This window comes from Typopeltis vanoorti, chromosome 6 (assembly GCF_054136105.1).
Source record: "Typopeltis vanoorti isolate ZY-2024b chromosome 6, IOZ_Tvanoo_1.0, whole genome shotgun sequence".
NCBI classification, from domain to species: Eukaryota; Metazoa; Arthropoda; class Arachnida; order Uropygi; family Thelyphonidae; genus Typopeltis; species Typopeltis vanoorti.
Genome location: NC_143554.1, coordinates 58,407,941 through 58,435,586, shown reverse-complemented (window position 1 = coordinate 58,435,586; position 27,646 = coordinate 58,407,941). Strand labels below are relative to the sequence as shown.

Sequence of the window (27,646 nt, the reverse complement as noted above, 5' to 3'; positions counted from 1 at the left end):
CATAGTACCCCATCTATATAGAGAGAAATAAAAACTAAATGTGATAATTACAGAGGTGTTTCATTACTGAGTGTTCCTGATAAGATATATGCAAATATACTTACATATATCTGAGAGAGAAGCGTGGTGAAGCACAAGATGGATTCAGGCCAAATAGAGGCTGTTAGAATCAGATTTTCACTTTACAACAGATAGTTGAGACATAATGGGAATATCATAATGATCTCCATTTAACCTTTGTAGATCTGTAAAAGGCATATGACAAGGTGCCAAGAGAGAGAAGCTATTAAAAACGCTACAATTATATGCTGTCAATGGGGCATTATATCAAGCAATACTTAGTCTTTATTCGAGTTGTAAGTCAGCAGTTAGAACTGAAGGATGTATAGGAAGGTGCTTTAATGTTAAATCTGGTGTCAGACAAGGATGTACATTATTCCCTGTGTTATTCGTTATCTATATGGATCACATTATGAAGGAAAGTGGTATTAAACCTGATATCAAAGTTGGAGAAGTTAATCTCAGTTCTTTGCTTTATGCAGATTATGTCACACTTCTAAATAAATCCGCTAAAAGTCTGCACGATTCCCTTACTTACCGTAATTGAATAATTGTTGTAATAGGTATGGTATGAAGGTCAGTATTAAAAAGACAAAGACAATGAAAATAGACAGAAACATTGAAAATATCAACTGCATTGTGAATGGAGAACCTATAGAACAAGTAAAACATTTCAGCTACTTAAGCACGATTTTTAGTGAAGATGGTAAATTAAATATGGAAATAGACAACAGAATTAACAAGGCTTGTATGGTAGGAAGTCAACTGAATAAATTTATGTGGAATAAGAGAGAAATTAGCTGAAACATTAAATTAGCTGTATATAAGACAGTGTTCAAACCAATTTTAACTTATGGAGCTGAGTGCTGGGTCAGAAGTATAACACTTGACCAAAGACTAGACACCACAGATATGAGAGCCTTGAGAAAGATTAGAGGCATGAACAGATGGCATCAATGGCAATGTCATATTAAAAACGAGGATATTAGGAAAGAACTTGACATTGTCAGCATCCAAGAATGCGTTTGCAGAGATAATCTAAGGTGGTGCGGTCACTTAAACAGAATCGGAGAGGAAGGATTAGCAAAACAAGTGTTCTAGGTGGATTGATACAGTAAAAAATGCCTTAGAAGACAGAAATATAAAATCTGATAATATTGGAGCTTGACAGGTAACAGACTGATTTGGAGGAAAATTGTACATAGGAAGTTAGTAATGATCTAAATTTTTCATGTAGCACTATCATATCCATACACCACCTTGAGGGTATATACCAGGAATTTGGTGATGATGATGACGATGATGATTGTCAGCAGATTTTTTATTTTCAGCAATTATACTGTTTTTCCCACCAAATTCGAACTGGAATGTTAGCATTTACTGTATACTAAAAGATTACGAATGCCAACCCAACAGGAGAAGATCTTCTTTCTCTTAATCTTAGTAAAATTTTTTCGCCTACAAAAATGAGAACACATGTTATGGATGCAAGTGTTTGGAAAGTGGATTGGTATAAGAGTGGTAGCTGGAATTGAAGAGCTTATCGTTATGCATTTGGAGACTCTTGATACAGAAGAAGAAGAAGAAGGTGAATGAAAACAGAGGAAGAATACTGCATCAAAGATCTCCAATTGTAGTGGGCCAAACTAGATTGTACGTTAAGTTCGAATTTCTTCCAGAACACGTAGAACTTTTATCACAGCTTATAATCTGAAGTTAGCCGATCTCATACAGAGATGAAAGTTTCTCTGGGAAGTCAGATTTTTCATCTCTAGATACAGGACATACAGAGTACAAAAACAAGGAGATCACATGAATACGGGTTAACCATCCTATTCCGTTGGGTCTGGTTTAGAAAGCCTGCATGGTATGATGTGGATCTACACGTAAGCGTGAAACAGAATTTTCTTTCTTTCTTTTTTTTTTAAAATTAAGATAGCAATCTTATTGCAAGTATACGTAAATGGCACTTATGCAGCGTATATACACAACACTCGATCACGTGTTCTAAGCAACTATTTACGAACGCTACTGCTTAGTAATCGTCAATAGTGTTGATTACAATGGGAAAACAAATGATCCTTCAAAGCTTGATAAAAGGACTTATTGTGAATGCCATCTGGCTCGAGCCACGATTTTGAAAACAGCACAGATGACTAGATTCTCAAAAGATGAGGTATACCAGGTGTTTAATCAGTGGAAAAATAACCTACATTGCTTGTCTAAGAGGAGACTGACTGTGGTCCTAAGATAGCCTGTCAGTAAGGAGATTGTCGTCATCTGAGAAGACCTGTACAAACAAACAGAACTTCAGGTGTGCAGCAACAGACTGAAGCATCTAATGATGACTGTTCCCTACTTCTGCATATTCAGAAACTACTGATTTATGCAAAGAACTGGGACGTTCGACAACAAAGATGTCGTTTTACCACATGACAAAAGTCATGTGGTAAAACGAGTTAAGTGGTATGGAACGAGTCCCCCCTGATATTGATAAAGTCTGGAGTCCTCCAAGGAATATCTGAACATTGCTTCCGATCAAGTCCATCCTTCAATGTTGCAATTTTTCCAGCAAGTGACGGTTGTTTTGGACGACAATGCTACTTTCCATTGCGCAAGAATTGTTCAGCAGTGGTTCAGCAGGCATGACAACGCCTTCTACCATCTTCCCTGACCACCACAAAGCTCGGATCTGAACCTATTGAGAATAATCGGGACATGTTAGAAAAACGTATTCCAGTCTTCTTCCTTCAAATCTGAGCCAGTTAGACTGTCTATTGAATGCCTGGTATGTTGTAGAAGTAGATGCAATCACACACCGTGTGAAATCTATGCCAAACCACATTTGTGTATTAATTTAGGCTAAATGAGGTATAACACGGCATTGAATAAAAGTTTATAATTCAGTGGCCATTATGTGTACTAGGGCTATGAAGCCAGTGTATTATTATTGTTGTTAACTGCGTGTGTTTTTTAGTCAATTTGTCTTATTTGCTGGAGTAAAACCTTCAACCTCTGTATGAGAAAGATGAAAAATAACAAAGCAGCAGCTGTGTTATAGCCAGGAAATGTTGAGAAATACTGGCAAACTAATTCAGTACCTCAAATGAGTAATCATTATAAAGAGACAATAAAAGGGAACAACGGGAATGGAAATTCATAAAGAAAAATTTATATTTATAGAGAGAATGACGATTGCACTCTAATCTTGATGGTAAGCTGCCATTGAGAAGTTTTGACTAGGATCATATTTGTAACTGTAAAAAGATAAATATCACGAGGGAGGAGTTTGAAGGAGTCCTATGTGAAAAAAAAAATAATAAACTGTGAGCAAGTTTGAAAGAAATTTCCAAAGAAACATGATTTGCGAATACACCAGCAATACAGAGCAATAGAAGAAAACTGAGTGCCAATCAGCTAAACAACTCCTAGAGCGTTTATTAGCTAAGTGTCAAAAAAAAAGGAAAAAAAAGAGAAGAGAAATGACATCGATTAAAAGAAATTCTGAAGACAAAAAAAAGTGTTTTTTTTTTGTCTTTATTCTTCCTCCAAGGAGGAAGAATAATGACCCAAGTTAATTCTAATTATTGACCATTTTACTAGATTAATCTTAGTAAATTAAATCATCTTGGCGGAAATTATTCATCATGTTGTCATGAAAATGGATCAGAGAAAGAGGTGGAAGAAGTGATATCCCGAAATGGTCCTAGAGACATTGTGGAAGAAGAAGAAGAATGGATAAATACGTACCTCAAGGAAATACATGGGAGAGGTAAGAACACCTCTGATCTCGTTAAACTGAATCTTAACAGAGTTTAACATAATGAGAATCGATCAGTACCTATTCCCATACAGAGGTAGTAGAGATTTTCTACCAGAAACTAGAGTTTTTCATCTTACATTCAGGAAAATCGATCAGAGAACATACACAGCTTACAAAAAAATATGCTACTAATTTATCCAAAGTAGATGGCGTTTTGCGTATTTGGATAGAGAATTAACGATGAGTTCTTGGACTACTTGGATGTGTTATGTATACACATTTATTCATTTATGACCATTTATTTGCACAGGGTTACTAAACGTCGACGCTCTCAAACGTATATAAAAATTTGAAAGAGGTAGACTTTCCGAGATACCAAGGGCCGCAACGAATTGCTCCAGAGACCGCATGGCCAGCGGGTTGGATACCCCTGTTTTAGATAATTAATTTTTATTTAATTATATCGAACTGATGCACTATCTGCTATGATATTTGGGTATGGTATAGCGTTATTATTAGTCTTATTAGAATAGAATGGGATATCAAATTGGGATATACAACTTGGTTGTATATCCCAATTTGAAATCCCATTCTCATTCTTTTAGTATCTAAGTAGACATCAAATAGCGTAATGTACCACGAGAATGTGAGGATTAGACAGTGGGTTAATCAGTTATTTGCATTCTTTAAAGGTTATCTGGAAGTTTCATGCTAATTATCTATCTTTAACACTTAAGTTGTCTCGTGCTATTGTATTCTCCATAAAATCCAAAACTATGTGGAATAAGTACAATAAGCTAAAACGCCAAACAGAGAATATACAAGACATTCTTCCAACCAACTTAATCAAATCTGTAGATCTGGGATTTAAGAGAAATCTACAAGAAAAATGAGCAAAGTGAACTGATGACATCAATTGCAATATCAATTTTCATATTTAAATGAAGTTTGAAAATGTCAGGAAGGAATTTGACATTATTAACATTTAGAATGTGTGAGTAGAGATAATCTCACGAGATGCTGTCACCTGACACAGAATTGAAAATAAAAGGTTAACAATATATATATATATATAACTAGTAATTATATAAATTAAATTATGCAGTTCAGCCATAGCATGTTGCATATTCTATGAGGTACGAGTACATATTAAGAACTAACAATGATAATGATGATGGTTGGTCAGGGGTCCACATTTAAGATTTAAGAATGATAGGCTAGGGATTTGTTGCCTCTATCATATCTCTATCGATCCATGCTTGCTGCCATCTTATTCCTAATCGTGTGCATGTGTGTGCGTACATGATTACCTCCTATAATGAATTTTCATTTCTAAAAGGGAACAGCAACATTTTGTTTTATCCATGGCTTATTTTTTTAAATTTTATTTTTTGGAAACAGGTAGGTTGGCAATTGTCCACCTTCCATCATTGCTAGTTGTGTGATCTAGGGTGTTTCGCTCTACTGGCTTCATAGTTCACACTATGAGAATACGTCAGATAACGGCTCTCAACGCTTGTTCCTAATCATAATTAATACAGTATATATTATGCATATTTGTGTATATACCTTATGACACCACAATTCTTTAACACCACAATTCTACTGAATTGTGCTGTTAAAATCCCAAATCTCTAATGAAAAAAAAATTACAAAAGATTTCTTAACTCTGTAATAGGTTTGGAAGGGGAATCTATTTAAAAAAAAAAATTTAGGGAGGATTTTGTGTGCACACATGTAAGCACGATCAGCTGTTCACATGAATGAAGCAATGCTATGTTGCATCGAACAGCCCAGTGCTTTTATTTTCTCATGTAGTATTATTTCCATAGTGGCCTTCGCAGATCTTTGTAAGTGAAAAGTTTCCCTTACGAAATTAGCAATTTGTTCATGATCTAGAATACAAAAGCCTTGGATTATTTTTCCGATTGTTATGTTTAGATGTAAAGCTTTTATTTTATATGAGTCCTATATAGGGAAGGTTGTAAACATGTCCAAATTTACCTGGAATATTGCATCACATGCTTCATTGACTTTTCATCAGAAAGTCATCGGCAAAATCTCGGAAAATCTGGATACAAAAAAAAACAACACCTGGTCATGATGATACACCACCAATTTTGCTCAAGAGATGTACTCATGAACTAAAGCTTGCTTTCATAGCAATATACCGTATATCATAAGCCAATATACAGTATATACAACCGATTCCATAGGAAGAGACAAACGCCTACTATATTATCAACCCATTGCTTTGACATCAGTGCTATCTAGGGTGAGGATGTATGGAGAGGATCGCCTTCTTCAACAACTGGAAAACTGCCAAATAATCAGTAACCACTGATATGGATTTCATGAGTAGCCAAGATCCACATCTGGTCACCATGCCTACATTGTCCTACTCTTACGATGCCGTGGAAAGATTTTGAAGAAATTTTATAGAGTTTGGCATTGACATGTCGTAAGCAAATTGCCACAAGATAAAAAATTGTGGTCTCACTGATATTAAATGTAACCTCAGTTCAAAAGATTGAGTGATCGAACCACTAACATCACGCTATAAAATTGAGAATTTTAACACATATATTATTTAACTCTTCCATAATAAATATTATCATTGAAGACACTTTCGTAAATATGCTTGCATGGTTTGTTTGGCTGGTTTCAACCGATGATGAGAAATTGATTTTCAGAAGATTTCAGTATGTAATTTCACATGAGAATTGTCAAGAAACTTTAGCTGGAATTTCAGCCATGGATAAACGAAATATCTGATTAATTCAGAGGAAGGAGAGAGCAAATTTATCAGCCTACTGACATACACGAGATTATATAAATACACGCACTTAAATTGACTATAGTGCAATATCTTTCTGATCTTAAAACTGGCATAGCCTGAAATGAATGATGAAATGTAGGGTAGAGATATCAATCAGTAGATTGCATCGTGTAACAGAGGCACAATTATTTACTGTACAATGGAATATAGAGCTGGAAGTCATTTTAAGTGTAGTGTTTCGCAAGGTACTTTTAATTAAAGATTTTAGTTTTAATATAAAAACATCACGAAATTAATGTTGAATAACCAAAGCTTTTATTGTAAAAAAAAAAAATCCGGTGATTCAAAATATTTTCAGTTTGATGTTGGTTTCTTTATGCAACGATGACTTGGAATACTTTTGGCAATGCTTGGCAACATTCTTACATGAAGATATCAAACAACGCCATCATCGCAACCATCTGAGACAAATTTTTTGAAGTAAGGTAGACAATAGGTAAGTATCATTTGGATGCAAGCCTGTTTCTAGCGAACTCTAATATAGTCTATTTGTCTATATATAGTCTAACAATAACCTTACTAAACATTATTTACCCAATAACATGCTAAAGAGGAAAAAAAATCACGACTACTAAAATATAGCTTTCCATGAAATATATGAATTATTGAGTTAGTCGCGATCAGGATACATAGTAAAATAAGATGGCAACCCTCTTCCACGTTTATTATTATTATTTTTTAAATACCACTTCAGGCTGTTAACAGTAACATCAACTGATGAAAATCATCTACTGAATGAATTATAATACCTAACAAGGTAGATCATTATTTAATAGAAAAAGGAGTACACGATGAAAGTTTCTACGATTTTAAATCAGAGAAAATATCTTAATTATATCGTGACAAAAATTACAACTAAATTATTAATGAAATCAAACTTAAGTTTATTTTTAGAGATGAACAAAATATATTGGTAACTTACCCGATGGCTACTTGATTTGGAACGTCTTTTTTTGAAACCACAGAATAGTACCAACTGTTCACAAGATCACCATTAACACCAACCAACCCTAGTTCTGTTTGCCAGCGGCAATAAATCTGTTAAAATGGCACATTATTTCCACCGCTTCTTATCAACAGTGGTATCATACTTTCCATTGCAACTCATCGAATGGATGTAAGAAATATGCTATGCTGAATAGTACCCTCAGCACGGGGAGAAATAAACATGGAAGTTGGGGGGGAGCTAAGTGTTCCAAATCTAGATAAAAATAGAAGTTTCGGTTCTTTTTTCCTTTTTCTTTTTTTTTTAATTAATTTTAATTCAAGTTTTCGAGAGTTTGATTACTATTAATTTTTCAATAATAAATGCAGCAGATCAAACAAGATAAAGTACTTCTTTTTTCTAGGGTTAAGGAATGAAATTTAATCCGTGTTTCGTTGTAAAGGACTCTTATAGCGGGGCGAAGTTCAACTTTATATATTGGTTTTGATAACTGCTGCTCGAGGCAGTAAGTGTGCAGAAGCTGTTTCATATCGCTATAGGCTGGAATGACTTTAAAATGGATTATAATTTTTGAAAGAAAAAAAGAAAATAAAAATAAAATATTGAAAAATGCTCATTTCCCTTCACAACGCCTTTATACAAATAATGTTAAAATACTGTAATAAGTATGCTTACTTTTGTGGGTGTCAAGTTGACACTGTCAACGTACATATAGATAGCAGTATTTCTTATCTGTTTGCTGTTTTGCACTTGTTACCAAAATTAATGAGACAGCTGGGCGTAAATAAATGATATAACAACATAGGGAATGTCAGTAGTGCAGTGATGTACATTGAACTGCAAAAATCACTTTGTTCATTTGCATTCAAATTGCCACGAGTTTGTGTATTCGAAGGTGGTAGGAAGTTTCCATGAAAGTAACATTGAATATTAGAAGAATTTTGGAATTCATAATTTTCAACAGCATACTCAAATGGAAGATGCAAAACCATATTAATGGTTTAACAGACAATTTGACATTTGACATTAATGGCTTTAGAGGTGAAGCAAGATGCTTTTCATATTCCCCGGTATTGTGAAATCTTTTCCTTGCTCTATTTTTTCCCTGATCAAGTTCATAATGTCTTCAGGCAGACGACCATGCTTGGGGGGGGGCAGATTTGTAGGAGGTGGCTGCCATTATAGCGGAGTTAATTTGTTAGGTGAGGCTTGTGACTGCGGTTTCAACATCATCTTTTGAACGTATATGAGGAACAGGTCCAATGTAATCCCGGAGTACTTTTGACAGTCTTTCCCACGATATAATTGGGTTATGATCAGATGACAACCCGTTCAATGATTTTAGGTTGTATTGAAGTTTAATATTTTGAAGGATAGCTATATCCAAGATGTCAGCAGTGCAAACGTACTGAGATGACTTGGTTCGGTGGGGCCTGCCACAACAGCATAGTTTGATCCTATGTAGCTGGAAAGGATGCAGCCATTCTTGTTGGTGGTTCTACAGTTCCAGGCAGGGTGCTTGGAGTTTAAGTCTCCAGCAATAATGATGGACTCTTTAACCTAAGATGGCATTTAGATCAGAGTGCAGTAGAGGTTTTAAGGGTGGGTTGTAAGCTGAGTAGATTTTCAATCCCAGCAGAGATAGTGAATACTTCCACACCTGTGAACTCAAGGTTAGTTGTTGGAGGATTTTATACAGAATGATGTTTGATATAATTTTTAATGAAGATGGCAGTGCTGCATATAGTTTAGCCTGTCGGTTCTGCATAGGAGATATCCCCTTATTTAGGGTCTTAAATGTGTCTCGCTTATTAGAATAACATCTGGCTGATATCTATGAGTAAAGTGTTGGAGCTCTAAAATTTTGTTTCTGATTGTGGCCGCTGAGCCTCGGGCTGTGGTGCAGGGGCCTCTGGTATTCGTGTTCTAGAAGAGGAAGACTGTTTAGCTGTCTCCAACCGTCTGTTCTTCGGGTGTTGAGTACATCCCTTATAATTGCTGGATGAGGGCCACCGCAGTTGGTACATTTAGCCGGGGTGGTTTTTGGCTTTGTACAGATATTGGTTAGGTGACTATCCAACATTTCAGATATTTAAACTCAGCTTTACACAGTTTCTGGGCGTGACCAAACTTTTGGCACCTGTGGCATTGCCCAGAAGATGCCCATTTCCGGAGTGGCTCTGGTGTGATGATGATGAGCCCGCAGATTGATTTTAAGTCGTAAATATCTTGTATATGTTGTGGATCTCTACAAGGACTAACGGCGTAGGAGTCCTGTCAAATCTATACATTCTGCTGACCTTTATAGGAGGCAGATCCTGTAAGTTAAGATCAGCAGCTATCTCTTCTGGATTAATGTCTTCAGAGACGCCACGGAGGACCGCTTTTATATTTTTTTCTGAACTGAGTGAGAAGATATGGTACTGAATACCTCTGACATCCATTTCCTTTGTTAATTTTCTATATTCTGTCACCGTGGCGGGTTGAATCTTGATACCCTCATCCACATTTTTGACCTTTGTGTGATCAATTTGTAAACAGGACATTGTAGATCTTAGAGCTGACCATCGGTGTTTTTCTCTTAGTATGATCGGAGGCACCTTTTCTTTGAGAGAAGCAGTGGAGTCCGAAACTAGACCGTCTTGTTCCATTTCTTTGGGTGGTTCTACGGTTGTTTTGTGCTTCTTGCGTATGAAACGCTTACCGTGCAGTCGTAGTTTGGCCGGTATTTTCGCAAAACTGAAATTTAGGATGAAAGCACTAATATAAAATGGCGAGATCTTCGAATCTCATCTGCAACAAGCATCACGTGCAAAACTCGGTTTAACAGACAACTGTAAGACTGCGTATATTTATAGAAAGAAACTTCCTATCACGTGCTGCTACACAAAAGCACATTCATTATTAAAGTAGAATTTACCATCGTGTAAGGGAAGAAGGAAAAGGCTAGCACAGGTAGGCCATAATTTGCAACTCAGGGCATCTAAGAGCATTTTATAAACAAATTGAAGAGACACAGGCTTACAATGTATACGAATACGTTAATACTCAGAGTAGTTATACAAAGATATGGTCAGCGTAAGTGGCCTATGGAAGAGTAAGAAGGCATTTTTTTTTTTTTTTCAAGCAGCTGTTCTTAAGGTTACTTTTTTTTTTTTTTTTTTTTTGAATGGCGATCCGGATTAGTCTTGTGATGTTAGCCTCAGGGGTTCAGTTGAGAACCAAATGAAACCCGAATAACTATTAATGTTAAAGATTAATATATATTTTCCCACCCCATTCCATCTTACCTTTCGTGTTGGGCTCAATTGTTTACTAAGTTATTTGTCATCGCCAAATAACTTAGCTTCTTATAAACTGCCAGCAAAGGTTGGTCGATTGGTAGAGCCTCTGCTACTAATGGCTCACTCAAGAAGTTAAGCAAGTTAAGCAAGTTAAGCAAGTTAGTAGTTGGAAGGGATTCAATCGTCCGATGCTGATCGAAAGACTCATCGAGGGAGGGTGCCAACAGCATCGTTCGATGCTGTTGGCACCCTCCCTCGATGAGTCTTTGGATTCTCTGGAGGTGTGAAATAATAATAATAATAATGCTTATGATAGGGCGGTTAATCCTATCTACACTTTCTGCTATGTCTGTAAATTACGTGTGGATTTGCCTGTTTGGCTGGATAAAAAACCCGAGTTTGAAGTTGGGAAAACTTCCTACCGCCTTATGAGACCAACTAACTCACTTTTAGTCGAAAAGCCCTGACAAAATCTCTTTCCGTTTCACACGAGATTCGAATCCCTATCTTTCCAACCGAAGAGCTTCGTCTATACCGACTGATCACTGACTATAGAAGCTTTATTTATTTTTAATTTTATAAATAACAGACAGTTACAATAACTGTTTACATTTAAAAAGAAAAACATTAATCTTTAAGGATACAAAGTTTACGTCCTTCACCTTTACTCTCGACTCCAGGGCAAGTCTTTTGAAATACTCGCTAACAGGTTGATGCACAGATCATTGAAGACAAGGTCGCTGGCATCAGTATGAAATGGAAGAATGGCTGCTGACGGACGGGTGGTTGGGTAAAAAAAACATTTTCTGTATTAGGAAGCTTGACTTCGATGTTATTGAGTCTCATACCTAGTTATTTCCAATTTATGCTGAGAAGCTACAGTAACCAGGGGATACATCAGACGACCTTCCAACAAGTGAGCTACTTCCATAAATGACTTCTCTCCATAAATGAGATATGGTTTGAGGCCCATTTTCCTGTGTAGAGCAGAGGACACAGTGATTTCATTTACATTAAACTGGCTGGAGATGCGGTTGATACAAAATAAGTTTATGATCTGGGTTTCGTTTATTTCAATACTTTTCATTGAGTGTTTACTATAACTGTGAATCCATCCATCTGGCTGGTGACATGGACAGCGTCTCGATTCTTCCAGCCTAGAACTTATGTCACGGATGTTTGTAAATGTCATTAGGTGACATTATTTTCATTGCAGGTTTGAGACCACCAGTGTGTATAGTGCAGACATGTGGTGGATTGAAAATTAACATATTTGATCTTTAGAATAAGAGCTCCCAGTTATCTAATCCTGGTATCCACGGCACTAATGTTCAATAGGTTTATACCTATTGTAGATAAGACTGCCATAAAAAAATCGGGAGATCCGAGTCTTTCCTTCATGATTTCAGTTATATTTAATTTATGCAGCTTTCATCTATTATTGTTATCATCACACACACACACACACACACACACACACACACACACACACACACACACACACACACACACACACACACACACACACACACACACACACACACACACACACACACACACACACACACACACACACACACACACACACACACACACACACACACACACACACAGTGACCTAATAAGTTATGCAACTAAACTCATTCTTCTTCCATAAACGAAAGGAGTGCAAGGTTCTAGACATCTTACTTATGCTAACATAGCCTAATCCTATCGAATGTGCTGCACTCTATATCCAAGAAACAGGTGATCATATTTTATTAATATGATTTTTTTTTCTTTACAGAAATAACAATGCTGGAAGTAACCACATCTAAATATTCACTAAAAACTTTAAACTGTAAACGAAGTTTCCGTGTCATGACAAGGTGAATTTTGTGGAAATATGACGAAGTATTTATCATGTGATTTGGAGAGAAGTTATCTGGTGGACTTTTTATCTGTTCTCTTTGGTCTTGGATCATGGATAGCAATGACCGGTCTGTGGGTAGAACTTCCAGTTCTAGTACAACGTCTTCCGGAAGGATGGGCTCTGGCTTCATACATGGCTTTATTTCTCCAAGCAGCTAATATTGGACCGGTGATTTACGGAATATGCAATAAACTGTGGCCAAAGATTTTTACCGAAGAATGTGCCACCCATGGACAAATGGCTGTTGGATGCGTGTCTTGTTTGTTGTTGATTTTCTTATGGTCCTCAACTGGAACTGTTGGAGAAAGAGAATACAGTATTTGGCTTTATATATCCTCCTTTGGACTTTCTGTTGTGGATTGCACCTCTTCGGTAGTATTTTTGCCCTTTATGGCTCGATTCAGATCTGTTTATCTTACTCCATATCTGGCAGGAGAAGGGATGAGCGGATTCTTACCTAGTCTCGTAGCAATGGCACAAGGAGTTGAAAATCCTGAATGTAGAAATGAATCTGTCACTGATGTGAATGTAACAAAATATGAACTAGTTCCTTTCATTCCAGAGCCTCGATTTTCTCCGGAAGTTTTCTTTTTATTTCTTTTGCTAATGGTAATGATTAGCTGGATTGCATTTGGAATGCTATTGTATTTGCCAGCTGCAAGAAAAGAACAGGTAAGTGATTGATGTTAACCTTAATATCTGTTATAAATGTGAGTGAACGTATGTGAAAAAAACTACAATGATTAATTAATAAAAAATATTATTTCACGTGTCTTTTCTGTAATGTATTCATTTATATGGAATTAAGCCTTAAGAAAATATTATTGGTGGCGATTTTACCTTTCAATAACTATGTATCTTCGTAAGTTTACAAAGATTTACAGGATAAAAATTGTAGGAGTTATCTTTTGTTCAGGTTTTTTAACCATGTGCACTTGATAAAGATAATTGTGGAATATTTTACAGAGATATTTAGGGAAGCAGTACCATTACTGCAGTCTCCCACATAGGAAAATCTAATACAGCTGATATTTAGATGGTACCGACTTCCATAAATGAAACATTTTGGCAATATTTTCATAGGAAAATCATATCCCATTAACCCTGAACGAGTAAAAATAAAACGTGTAAGATAAGATATAAGATACTCAAAGATCCTGCTTCTCTTTGTATCCCTGTATATATTCCTTATTAAAAGGTAGACATTTAAGGGTTACTAAAGATTAGTTATTTCCATGTACGGTGCTCATTATGTTCAATGTTCAAGAAAGACAGAATCTATACTTTTAATTAGTTAAATGAATAAGAGTATTACATGCAATGATGCGTGTTATTTTTTTATATTTCTCAAGTACAGTTGCCGATGATGATGATGATGCTAATAATAATAATAATAGATCTCGGCACGCACATGAGAAGTTATTGTAGAATATTACACTTCAGACATGTGTGTTCTTTTACTAAGAATCGATAATAGGTTGTTATAACGATACTTGCTTTCCGTAGTATTAATAGGTACGATGTTATCATGTTAAATATCCACTTGTTATGAGATATTGTTCACATCGACAGAGAGAGCAGTTATCATAACCTGATATGTGAAAAGTACACGCTAAAAATCAGGAATGAATAACATAATATCTCAACAGTTCATTCATTCATTTCGTATGGTGATTCAACGGCCGTGAGCCCCTTTTACTGGGAGGTACGGCACCATCTCAATTCCCCCTATTTTTATCCGGGCTCCGGACCGGCATAGCTGACAATTCAGACCTATAGCTGGAGAGATTGTCTTAAGTATTCCTGACTATATCCGTATGTGTTCACGGGGCCGGTTTGCCTGCTTGTGGGATGAAAAACCCCAGATAACTGGGGAAAATCCCGCAGTCCACACCCAAGACCGGCTAACTTGGCTATGGCTGAGGATGATCCTTAAGCTCCTCACGTCGTCGATGGGAATCGAACCTAGGTCTTTCCCCAGGCATATGGTTGCGAAGCGCACAGCCACTAGGCTAACTGCGCATTTGAATTCTCAACAGTCGAATTTTACTAATAAATAGTTGCTGATATTTAGAAAACTTAATGAAAATTGACTTAACCGATAGAACATTCATGGTTTGGTAAAAATAAATTTGAAGATCGAAGAATTCGATTTTGAATGAGGGTGATCTGTTGCCAAAATGAATATTTTTTTTTAGTTGTGAGTATTAATAAAAGATTGAGGAAAGAATTTCAAAATGAAGGTGCACGAAATACTGCTATAAATATATTTAAAAAAATCAGCTAACGCCTTTTTATCGTCGTATATAGGGAACAGGCGAGGCCGTTTTTTAGCCCTATCTAACTTTTGGAGACTGAGTGGACAGTTCAATCTCCACTGGTACCCAATCAGAGATAGTTAGCCCAAGGCTATCACTAATTAAGCGGCATTCAGTGAAGAGAGACGGCTCAACAAGTGCCGCCATCCCGTGGTCCCTAACCAAACACTCGTATTTATTGTTTGAAATAATGTGGGTTCTACGGTCGATTTTCTTGAATTTACGGGACGAAAAACCCGAGTTTTCAAGAGAAAAAATCCGCTTGCCATTGCCAGAGATCGACTAAATCTGGAACCGGTCGAAAAAAGGCTTAGAAAAATTTCTTCTAGTCGCCGACTAGATTCGAAACCAAGAAGTCTTCCTTCGTGCGGTCAAGCGCCGTAGTGTGCAAATGCTTAGCAAAGTTTTCCGACTTCCAATATCACCAAAATACAAAACATTCTTCTATAAAGTACATCATGCCTGTCTCCCCACAAAAATGTGGTGTGTAGCAAAAAAAAATCCCATTACAAGGCCCAGCGAAGTGTCATTTCTGTCCCGACCCAGAAACAATATATCATATTATGATGTTCTGTAGCAAAACGTCCACAGTATGGAACACCATACAGAAATTCCTACATAAGACACAATCATTCTCTGAAAACACATTATTTTGGTTGGAAGACCAAAAAATGAAAAAAAAAAACAGAACTAATAATCATAATAATAACAATGTATGCAATATGGTCCCACAGATGTGACAAAATACACGGAAGAGACACCAGACCAGACATACTAGCAAAAATTAACAATTATTTAAAGGAAATTATCATAAACACTACACAAACCAAAAGCATAACAACACAGCAATGGAGGAAACTCGGCCTAATTGAAGAAGGAGAAGAAGAAGGAAAAATAAAACTTATACCGATAATGGAACGCCCGTAGTTAGTGGTAAACAAAAATGATAACCCACTATCTGAACACAAAGCATAATCCCAGACAAAGGTGCTGTTAACGTAGGCCCATTCGCCACAATGAGAGGAATAATGACAACATGATATCAAATTTAATAAAAAAAAATAAAATAAAAATAAATAAACTGAATATATATATATATATATATATATATATATGCTTGGTTATTTTAGCTTCTAATCCCAAGTGTGCAAACAATTAAGTTTGCGCCTGAAACAAAGTTCAAGTCTAAAGATGGTACAACACCAGGGCAGCTCATTGTAAAGGTGGTTAAAGCTTTGATCACTATTCTTAGTATTTTCCCATAATGTAAAGCACATCTCACTAGAAGATGTATACTGCAATGCATTATGGGTGGGGTCACTACCCAGACCGGTTTCGACCTTTTTTGAGGTCTCCTCAGTGAGTAGCTAGACCCTAAATACCAAGGTTTTAGTAATACAAAGCCTTATCAACTTTAATTATATAAGTTGCAACAAGGTGTATTAAGTTTTAATAAAAATCTCTGGAGGAGATATTGATGGGAATAAATTTTTAACTTGGGTATATTGTATATTAGGATAACCAAGCAATTTTATATGCTTGGTTATTTTAGCTCCTAATCCCAAGTGTGCAAACAATTAAGTTTGCGCCTGAAACAAAGTTCAAGTCTAAAGATGGTACAACACCAGGGCAGCTCATTGTAAAGGTGGTTAAAGCTTTGATCACTATTCGTAGTATTTTCCCATAATGTAAAGCACATCTCACTAGAAGATGTATACTGCAATGCATTATGGGTGGGGTCACTACCCAGACCGGTTTCGACCTTTTTTGAGGTCTCCTCAGTGAGTAGCTAGACCCTAAATACCAAGGTTTTAGTAATACAAAGCCTTATCAACTTTAATTATATAAGTTGCAACAAGGTGTATTAAGTTTTAATAAAAATCTCTGGAGGAGATATTGATGGGAATAAATTTTTAACTTGGGTATATTGTATATTAGGATAACCAAGCAATTTTATATGCTTGGTTATTTTAGCTCCTAATCCCAAGTGTGCAAACAATTAAGTTTGCGCCTGAAACAAAGTTCAAGTCTAAAGATGGTACAACACCAGGGCAGCTCATTGTAAAGGTGGTTAAAGCTTTGATCACTATTCTTAGTATTTTCCCATAATGTAAAGCACATCTCACTAGAAGATGTATACTGCAATGCATTATGGGTGGGGTCACTACCCAGACCGGTTTCGACCTTTTTTGAGGTCTCCTCAGTGAGTAGCTAGACCCTAAATACCAAGGTTTTAGTAATACAAAGCCTTATCAACTTTAATTATATAAGTTGCAACAAGGTGTATTAAGTTTTAATAAAAATCTCTGGAGGAGATATTCTTTACAATGAGCTGCCCTGGTGTTGTACCATCTTTAGACTTGAACTTTGTTTCAGGCGCAAACTTAATTGTTTGCACACTTGGGATTAGGAGCTAAAATAACCAAGCATATAAAATTGCTTGGATATCCTAATATACAATATACCCAAGTTAAAAATTTATTCCCATCAATATCTCCTCCAGAGATTTTTATTAAAACTTAATACACCTTGTTGCAACTTATATAATTAAAGTTGATAAGGCTTTGTATTACTAAAACCTTGGTATTTAGGGTCTAGCTACTCACTGAGGAGACCTCAAAAAAGGTCGAAACCGGTCTGGGTAGTGACCCCACCCATAATGCATTGCAGTATACATCTTCTAGTGAGATGTGCTTTACATTATGGGAAAATACTAAGAATAGTGATCAAAGCTTTAACCACCTTTACAATGAGCTGCCCTGGTGTTGTACCATCTTTAGACTTGAACTTTGTTTCAGGCGCAAACTTAATTGTTTGCACACTTGGGATTAGGAGCTAAAATAACCAAGCATATAAAATTGCTTGGTTATCCTAATATCCTAATATACAATATACCCAAGTTAAAAATTTATTCCCATCAATATCTCCTCCAGAGATTTTTATTAAAACTTAATACACCTTGTTGCAACTTATATAATTAAAGTTGATAAGGCTTTGTATTACTAAAACCTTGGTATTTAGGGTCTAGCTACTCACTGAGGAGACCTCAAAAAAGGTCGAAACCGGTCTGGGTAGTGACCCCACCCATAATGCATTGCAGTATACATCTTCTAGTGAGATGTGCTTTACATTATGGGAAAATACTACGAATAGTGATCAAAGCTTTAACCACCTTTACAATGAGCTGCCCTGGTGTTGTACCATCTTTAGACTTGAACTTTGTTTCAGGCGCAAACTTAATTGTTTGCACACTTGGGATTAGGAGCTAAAATAACCAAGCATATAAAATTGCTTGGTTATCCTAATATACAATATACCCAAGTTAAAAATTTATTCCCATATATATATATATATATATATATATATATATATATATAATAATAATAATTAAAATAAATAAATAAATAAAAGTTTAAAAAATAATAAAAATATTAATAATAATATATAGGTACGCCTATATATAAGGGATAAGAATGTTTTATATATGTATATCTAATTGTGTAAGGGAAAAAAAAAGAAAAAATGTAAATGTAAATAGCAATTACTCCTTAAGATAAGTCAATACTATTCGAGTAATAAATATGTAGATTAAGATATATTACCAGAAATATGTATATGTTATTGTATATACAGACACAAGGATGGTAGAAATGTCAATTGTAAGAAATGCAGATAACATAAGTTCATAACATGATAATAACCCAAAATGTTAATAGGATATGTTATCCATTTATAGACCTGTAACTAATTCCAATTCAGAAAACTTTTGTATATAAGAAATTACAGATTTACCTCTTAAGTTAAGCAAACAATATAATGTTAAAGCAATATGAAATTCATTTTGTAAAAAAATAAGAGTGCCTACAAAAAAAAAAAAAAAATCTGCATGAGGTATAGAGATACTACCAAAATATATGCATATATAAATGTAAATAAAAACATAAGCAATGTACAGTATGTATTTTAAGAATAAGATATGCATTTAAATTAAGTTAATAAAATAATCATCCAAAATATGTGAACAAAGATATAGGATGAAGATATATGTATAACGAATTGTACATATGGAAAATGTCAATGCTAACATATATATGTATGTGGGTATATATATGTATATATGTATGTGGATGTATATGTATATATATGTATATATAAACGTGAATAGACTGATCTGATAATGCAACTTATAAATAGACTGAAATCACTATGTAATATATACCAACAAAATAACAGCTCAAACAATTCAATAGGACAATAAGGAAAATAGAAATTGAGCATGTGACATGTTGTATCGTATTTAAACAGTGATTGTAAAACAGGTGTCATAAGTATATTGTAACGAGTAAATGAAAATGCCTAATAGAATTAGCAGCCTATGTACAAATTGTAAATAGCTGTATATATATTTATTTTTAAATGTACACAGCTGCTGTTGTTGATACAAATAAACGCCACATCCACTGAGCTACACCGGCTATATAAATAACATCTGCGATAATAAAAACAATCATGTGAAAAAAATAAATAATAAAACATTATTCCTTGGATATCACGCACGGGATGGTGAATAAGAGGATGAGAAGTTTTTATTTTATTTTATTTTGTTCATTAGGTGGAGTGGTGGGTGAGTGCTCGAGGATGTTGTGAATGCTAAGAGTGTGAATGTGTTTAAGCTTCAGTGTGATAGATGTCTTACAGGCAGGAGAGAATTTTCGAAAGTCCGTGGACTTTTGTAATATATGTATACTTATTTCACATTACAATGTACTCAGGCAATGCATTAGTCGTTGACTCCAGGAGAGTCAATGTGATGATGATGATAATAATAATAATAATGTAATAATAATAATATATATATATTTTTTTACTTTTTATTTTTATTAGAATCCAAATCTATTACAAATATAATTTTGAAAATTACAACAACAACAACAATAATAATAAAAATAAGAATAATAATGATGAAAATAATATCAGTATCTTCATTATTGTTATACACCTTACTGACTGTTTTGTTACATAATCTGCAGTCTTTGATTATGTGGATTACGTGTAGATGAGTGAGGCGATTTAATCCTACCTACTTCGAAGTTGGGTTAGCTTTTATGAAGAGAATAATAATAATAATAATAATAATAATAATAATAATAATAATAATAATAATAATAATAATAATAATAATAAAACATTACGTTACAACGCTATGAAAAATTATAAAAAATAATGAAAACATGAAATAATAAAAGATTAAATTATATAAAATTAAAAAAAATAACGAAAATATGAAATAATAAAAATATATTATACGAGTAAGAAAATGACTGGAGGTAATCATAAAAGCGATCGCATTTATTAAATTATATCATTAATTATCTCAGCTTTGAACCTAGAGGCGCTTTTGGTATAATGTACTGCGGACATTTTGTTTTATGTCTGCAGTACATTATAATTCAAAACGACTTTCAGTTTTTTTTAATCCTCCTCCTCCATTACATTTATTAATAACCTTATTCTACTGCTGACAGGTCTTTGCTATTTGCATCCATTTGATATGAAACATATCAAATATTTGTTATTTATTAAACGATTAGTTACCTAATCGGAAGTGGAGGGAATTCTGGTGATTGACATTGTCGGTTATTACAGAAAATGAAATAACCGACAATTTCAAAATGCAAAACACCTACTATTACAAAATATTACATACAAGTAAAAGCAGAATATACATACCAAGTACAACATCACTGTGAAAGAAACTTGTTTACATTTAGAATGAAAAAGAAAAAAAGAAAAAAAGAGGAATTCCTATTACTAGTAATTGAAAGTCAGTTACTAGGAGTAGGAATCGCGCCTGCGCTGTACGTTTTTTATCCGTTATTGTCTTGGAACTTCACATCTTCAAAAAACAAAAAAACAAACAAAAAAAATGACAATTCGAAGGAATTAAAACAAATTAATTTCGTTCCACAAGCGAATGCAATAAAGTTATAAACTTACTTAGTTTTTCTGCATGCAGCTGAAACTTTTTAAAGAATTACTTCAGATATTACGGATTAATTGTCCTTTTATCATTTCCTTAGAACTCTCAAAACAACGACATATTTGGATTTTCAAATTTACCCTACAATGATGAACTCGACTTTTGCTCGGGAAAATAAATGGCAGAATTGGATCCGTCTTTAAACTACTGTTAAGAAAATCATGGAAATCAATAAAGAAGCATTCTTTATTGATTTACTTAAGATTACATTTATTTATTGATTATTGATTTACTTAAGATCAACGAAAGATTACAATACGAAAACTAACAGACCTATAGTATGTTAGTTTTAATACAGGATTGGCCTATAGATTAAATCAAATCCTGCTATTGAGAACAGGAAACAGAAAATTTCAAGCCACTTTACACTTTCAGTCTAAGCCTATATACCATCTAAAGACATTCACAAGTAGCACCACAACGGATTTCAGCCTACAGTCTGTTAGTTGGAAAAGCTGTACGTCAAGTAGGTTTAAAAAATCGAAACAATCAGTTAAATACTATACATAATATTTCCATTATAGAGTTAAAGAAAAAAGTATAAAAGGTATATAAAGAAAAAAGAATAAAGCTCACTGAAACAGATTACATAACATTGCTAAGAACTGCTATAAGAAATACATTCAATGAGGTACATTATCTATCGACTGAAGCAGTGAACGCTTCAGTCAATAGATAATGATCATCATCATCATTATTTATAATTTTACAATTATAAATAGGGAAACCAATTAAAACAAATAAGTAGTCTGTGTACACTAAGACAGGACTTGGAGGTTGTTATGAAGTGAAGGAAAACCAGGCTTCTCTGTCATATATTGATGGATCTCTGATGCAGAGAGTTGGGGGGAAACGGAGAGAATATTGCTGATATATTTCCAATATGGAGTTCGGAGTCTTCCTCTATTTCTTTTTCTATCTGTAGGGGCGTAGAGGACCAGAGCATCAAAGGGTACAGATGGTGGATGTTTAAGTTGGTGGCCTTGCTATTTTATTTGGTTTGTTTGAACAGTGCTGACTTAATAAATAGATAACGATAATTAGATTTATTTTTTAGCATTTTTAGTAAGTACTGAGTTTTGGAATATCGAATGCGACTATATGGCATTATTACTGTATTCATAAATAATTATACTCTTGCTGCCTGTTGGTACAAAGATCTGGACTGTGTAGCTTTTGTAGTATACCTAAATAGTAAACAAAGCTAAGAGAAATTTGCTTATTATTTCCTGTTCGATATCTAAAAATTGCCAACTTTTTCATTTAGACGTATATATTTTAAGCTAAGTTTTCACACACATGAAACTCTCTTATATTCTTTTACCATTAAACTGTAAGGGGCAAAGTTCTCAGATGAGCGTCATCTTAGCAATTAGACCTTACAAGTCTGCTTATTTGTGAATCGTGTTACACTGATTACTATCAAGATCGAATAAATGAATAATAAAGGATTTCTAGTTCAAATGTGCATTTAAATCTAAAATTTTTTTCAGATCAATTTAACTCCAGTGGAACAGGCCCCAAAGCAGTCCGATGACGAAATTGATCTCAGCGAACATTACAAATGCACTGCATCTAAAACGGACGACCACCACGTGCCTTGTGGTGTTGAAAATACACAAGAAGGTAAACAAATAAATATTCCCGATACTAAAGGAAACTACATCCAGAAGAAAGGATCTAAAGAAGTTGATACATTATCGCCTTTTAAATGTGAGCACGATAACAGTAATAGAAGAGACAAAAATGCTGGAAGCGTATCACAACTAGAATATTCCTATCTGCTGTTCCTTCAAGGGTGGGCATGTGTAACAACTTTTGGAATATTTCCAGCCATTCAGGTAAGAGAATTTAGTTTCTGTGTTGCTTCACTTTAATGCTTCCATTCTGATATGTAATCACACCCGCACCCACCCAACCCACACACACACACGCAAAATAAACATTTGAGTCAGTGCCTATTGCATAACTTTCTATTTTTTCTCCGAGGTTTTTAAGAATTAAATGCTATTGATACAGATTAAGTGACATTTTCCCGTATATATATATATATATATATATTAATTTTTATCTTTAGCCTTACTCTTGTCTACCATATGGGAACCAACCGTTTCATTTGGCCGTGACATTGTCAGGAATGGCTTATCCTCTGGCATGTTTAGTAGCTATGTTTGCAGAATTGAGGAGTATCCGAGGGATTACGTCATTATCTGTAATCGCAACGGTGATATCCGCATATATCATGGCTGCAGCTGCGATGAGTCCTGAACCACCTTTCGTTAACTCAGACGCAGGTGGCGTGATTATGGTAAGTAGTCCTTTCCATCATCCATCTACATATTATTATATCTTCAATACATTTTTCTGTTTAAAAATGTTCATATATTTATGAAAGTGATTATGGTTAATATATCCACCATGATGAGAAATGAACGGGTTTTAATTATAGGATGAATTAGTTAGCCTCAAATGGAGATGACAAGATTTCTAATACAACAAATTCTGATTTTTACTTCCGCAAAACAGAGCATGAGGAAAGTTCTGTATAAGAGTATATTCTTATATTTCATAAATAAAAGTTTAAATGGTCACTATATTTTTATGAGATATTTCGTAAAAAAAGGAAGAAGCTTTATTTTTATTTATTTATTTATTTTCCATTAAAGGAACATTACCAATTGATAAAATCATTCTAGATAGCAAGTTAACTTCAAATTCTGTTTATAGTAATAGCCAGATACACACAGTTTATACTTGTTGGTGGAGGACGAGAGTAAATGTAAATGGCAGCACAAATGATGGGGAGGGAGGAAGGGGAAGACAGATCGGATTCTTTGGTGGAAGAAAATGGATTCAATCGCTTGGAAAATGTAGAGTATTTAACAAAACACATATAGACTATGGCTTCGTCAGTGTGGGATATGAATTCCACTCGGTAGTAAAAACTTAAGATAATGCAATGTCGAATGTAACCAAAATTAGTGAGCACTGAAGATTTCATTAAATAAAGAAAGCAAAGGTGGTTCGATCAAAACCGAATCAATAAATCTACCTCTGGATAACGTTATGAACTAAAGTATACCAACATAAAATTAGGAGAAACAACTAGTTAAAAAATATAGTAAGTAGGCATGATACAAGAGATAAGCTAAAAACCTTCCGGATTATGTTTTTCTTTCTTTAGAGAAAGAAAAATATAAACAACTGATTAGTTAATTCGAGACGAATTTCTCCATTTTCCTCATCGAATGACGTTTTCAAAGTACTGCATCGACAACTGAGGTGATTTTACTCATCATTTCTGCTTCGAAAGTGTGTATTGGCACTTCAAAAATTATATTGTAGATCTTCTCTGAAATACGCATTATTTTAATTTGCTTATTTATTGTGACGGAACGGAAATCGTCAAGAACACGACACGCAAATTACAGTTTTCAAGATGGAAATAAACAATGAATGATTCAGCAGACTAGTGTACTCTACTTGAACACTAAGAAGTAATTTTGTACCGACTGCACTAGTGTCATTCTGTGGCCAGTCTGTAAAACTTTTGATCATACCAAATATGGTAATTAATATAAATGAATAAAAAATAAACTTAAGCTAATTTGTTTTTTAAAACCCTAATATTATTTTAATATAGCCCTGAAGAATTAGAGAAGTCAAACCACAGAAAACTATATAAGGAAGATAAATGTCCTTTAGTCAAGTATCACTTGTGGAGTTTAAAAATAAAGAAAGGCAGATCAACAAGGCCACATTAATAACTGATATAAAAATAAAGTACGTAGTCAAGAAAGAAAACAATATTGGAGATAAATTATAATCAGTCTTTGTTTGTCCATCCTATACAGCGTCCCTGACATATCAGATAAAGTCTTTGACAATATTCAATAAGAACCAAGAGGCTCTCTCTTCCTCTTTTACCTCTGCAAGCTCCGAAGAGCCTTTAGAAGGGATTTCCAATTGAGCCAACCGTTTTAATATGGAAATGGAAAGTTTTGCTTCTGTAAGCTCGGTTTTTCATCCAACAAAACAAGAAAGTATGCTAGAAGAACACGCAAAATTAACAGACATATGATATATTTATTATCCATAATTTGATCTAACCCTTCCCTTGCTGACCAAGCTTTTTGGAAGGGCAGCCTACTTAGATAAGACAAATACCTAGGAGACAAGGCAGACTCCCACTGCAATGAAGTGACATAGATTGTCTCAAGATAGGAACCGAAGAACTATGGTGGCCTTTGTCACCATAGTCTTCTGTTCCATAGTGGACAAAAAATGGCTGATAATGACGATGTCAGTGATGATATAATATACTGGTCCTCACAGACTTAGATGCTTCGGACATAATTCTAAGCAATTCTAACCAACTCATACGCTCTTGCTTTTGTTGGGAAGTTGGAAAAATCCCTAAATATAATTTACCAGTAGCAAAACTTAAGAAGAAAATGTAAATGACAAAGAAAAACGATAACATATTAATGACTTTAGTGTGATATGCAGTGCTATTTGTGATTTGAGTGCTTTTGCACTCAAATCACAAATAGCACTGATTTAAAAATACGGCTTTTCTTAGATTCCTATATTACTTCACACTTGTCTCTTTACCTGCCAGAAAATAACTGAATTATTGATATATAACTTAGCATAAGAAAACAATTAAACAATGATTCTACGCTTTTATATTTCGTCCGCGATAAAATCAATACGGCAAAAATATCATGCTTTTTTCCCATGTGATATAATTCTTGCACAATCTAGTTACTTAAAGTATTGCTTTATCAATTTGCTTCTCCTTTCAACCGGTATTCCCCTACTTGTGGTTTAATCAATTCTTAAATTAACAAGATTAAAAGAATACTGAAATGTTTTATTATAGGAATGAAGTCTATTTTTTTCTTCTCGGCGGTTACGTAGTTTCATAAACACTGGCTAATTAATATTTTTAAGAGTTCCCCCTCATCAGGATAAGTATATATATTCTTGATTTTTAATCACGAAAGCTGAAAAGAATGAAAAAAAATACTTAATTACTAATTGAATCAGAAGATTTATTTTTCGTAGAAAAGCCTTTGAATCAAAAATGTTAATTAGTTATTATAAAAATAATAAAACAGATATTTTGTTAGTTTCACTATTTGTACTCACTTTATTAAAAGAAATAACAAATATCCATAATCAATATTACTTTATTTTCAGGTCATATGCTGGGTGCTTTTTATTGGCATTTTATCTTACGTAAAAACCATGGTGACAGTGTTGTTAGGAGAAATTGGTCACGACGCCCTCTTCTGGTGTGGGGTAGTAACTCAAGCAGGAGCTGCAATTGGTGCTCTTCTCATGTTTCTCTTGGTAAACGAGGCAAAAGTATTTCGCGATGACAACTTATGTATTTGGTAGACGAACTATTTTATTAAATAATTGGCATTTACTCATTTTATGACAATGGTGTGACGTTCCTATTAGAACAGATTGTTTTAAATTCTATTGATTTAAGTTTTATTTGCCTCTGGTCACTTATTGTATGTGAATAACAAGGAAGAGAAAAATGTACATAGATCATATTGTGTGGCATGAAAGACTTTTATTAGAGGGAAGAATTGAAGTCAATCGGTTCAAAAACACGAACTGGCTGAACTATGAAGAAAGTAAGACAGAAATATATGGAGATCCATAATGGACAAATTCCTGGATGCTGATGATACTTGACAGGACGGACCTTATTAATGAATTCAGTTTATTTGTGATTTCAATCCTTTTCATGTGGAACAATTAATCCATGTCTTTGCCGAACATTTGAATATTGAATTCGCACCACACACTAAAGTCAAGAGACTTTAACAAGAGATTAAAGATTTCATTGTCATCAAATTCCTAATATATATTCTCATATACTACATAAAAAGAAAAATTTTAAAAATCCTTCTTCCAGTTTCGCGTCTTTTCCGTTGATATTTCTTACGTTGATGGATGGATGGACGTTGACTTATGCTGATGTTCAGGTGTTTGCTCCAGTAGCTTACTTTTCATTGTTCTTGCTGATTCCTTGAAGAAAATAGCGGAAGGAGAGGGGGGGGGGGGTCGTTAAACCGGGAGATTCTCAGCTTGCATGACATATCATTGTACTGTTATTTTCACTGTGTCTTTATCTTCTTTTGGTTTAATCCAGTACAGAATAAAATTTCGTCGATTAAATCTGAAATTGCCCATCTTTTGTTAAGTATAACAGGTGCACTACGAGAGGTTTTTTTTTTTATTGTTCGTATGGGGTTGCCCACGTTTCTCGACCACCCCTTAGGACTTGTTGAGTCCTCCTAATGAGGGATTAAGTACTATATCCTATGACTGTAGCCTGTGTGTTCACTGGGCCGGTTTGTCTGCTTGCAAGATGAAAAACCCCAGATAAACTGGGAAGAAAAACTACGAGAGGGTGAGGACTGGTTATTAGGTCAGAAACCCCAGTCGGTCCTCCACACTA

The 27,646-nt window shown here is 34.6% G+C and overlaps 2 protein-coding genes across 3 annotated transcripts in view; one reads left to right on the top strand and one right to left on the bottom strand.

Annotated features, from left to right (window-relative positions):
* Ppat-Dpck (Bifunctional Phosphopantetheine adenylyltransferase - Dephospho-CoA kinase) overlaps positions 1–7,983 on the bottom strand; it is a 106,149-nt gene extending 98,166 nt beyond the window's left edge. The window contains exon 1 of the mRNA XM_090394175.1: positions 7,585–7,983. The gene's annotated coding sequence lies outside the window, so the exon portion shown is untranslated. The remainder of the gene's footprint in view (positions 1–7,584) is intronic.
* Positions 6,770–27,064, top strand: LOC150105475 (solute carrier family 52, riboflavin transporter, member 3-B-like). Of its 2 annotated transcripts, none has more exons than XM_090394181.1 (5): positions 6,770–6,847; positions 12,679–13,476; positions 22,656–23,003; positions 23,240–23,470; positions 26,368–27,064. In XM_090394181.1, the coding sequence occupies exons 2-5, from the start codon at positions 12,778–12,780 to the stop codon at positions 26,566–26,568; spliced, it is 1,479 nt and encodes a 492-aa protein (XP_090250307.1). In that variant the 5' UTR covers positions 6,770–6,847; positions 12,679–12,777; the 3' UTR covers positions 26,569–27,064. The 2 variants fall into 2 exon arrangements, with proteins under 2 accessions (XP_090250307.1, XP_090250306.1); XM_090394180.1 differs by having other exon boundaries at positions 6,771–7,098.
* Positions 27,065–27,646: the final 582 nt, after the last annotated feature.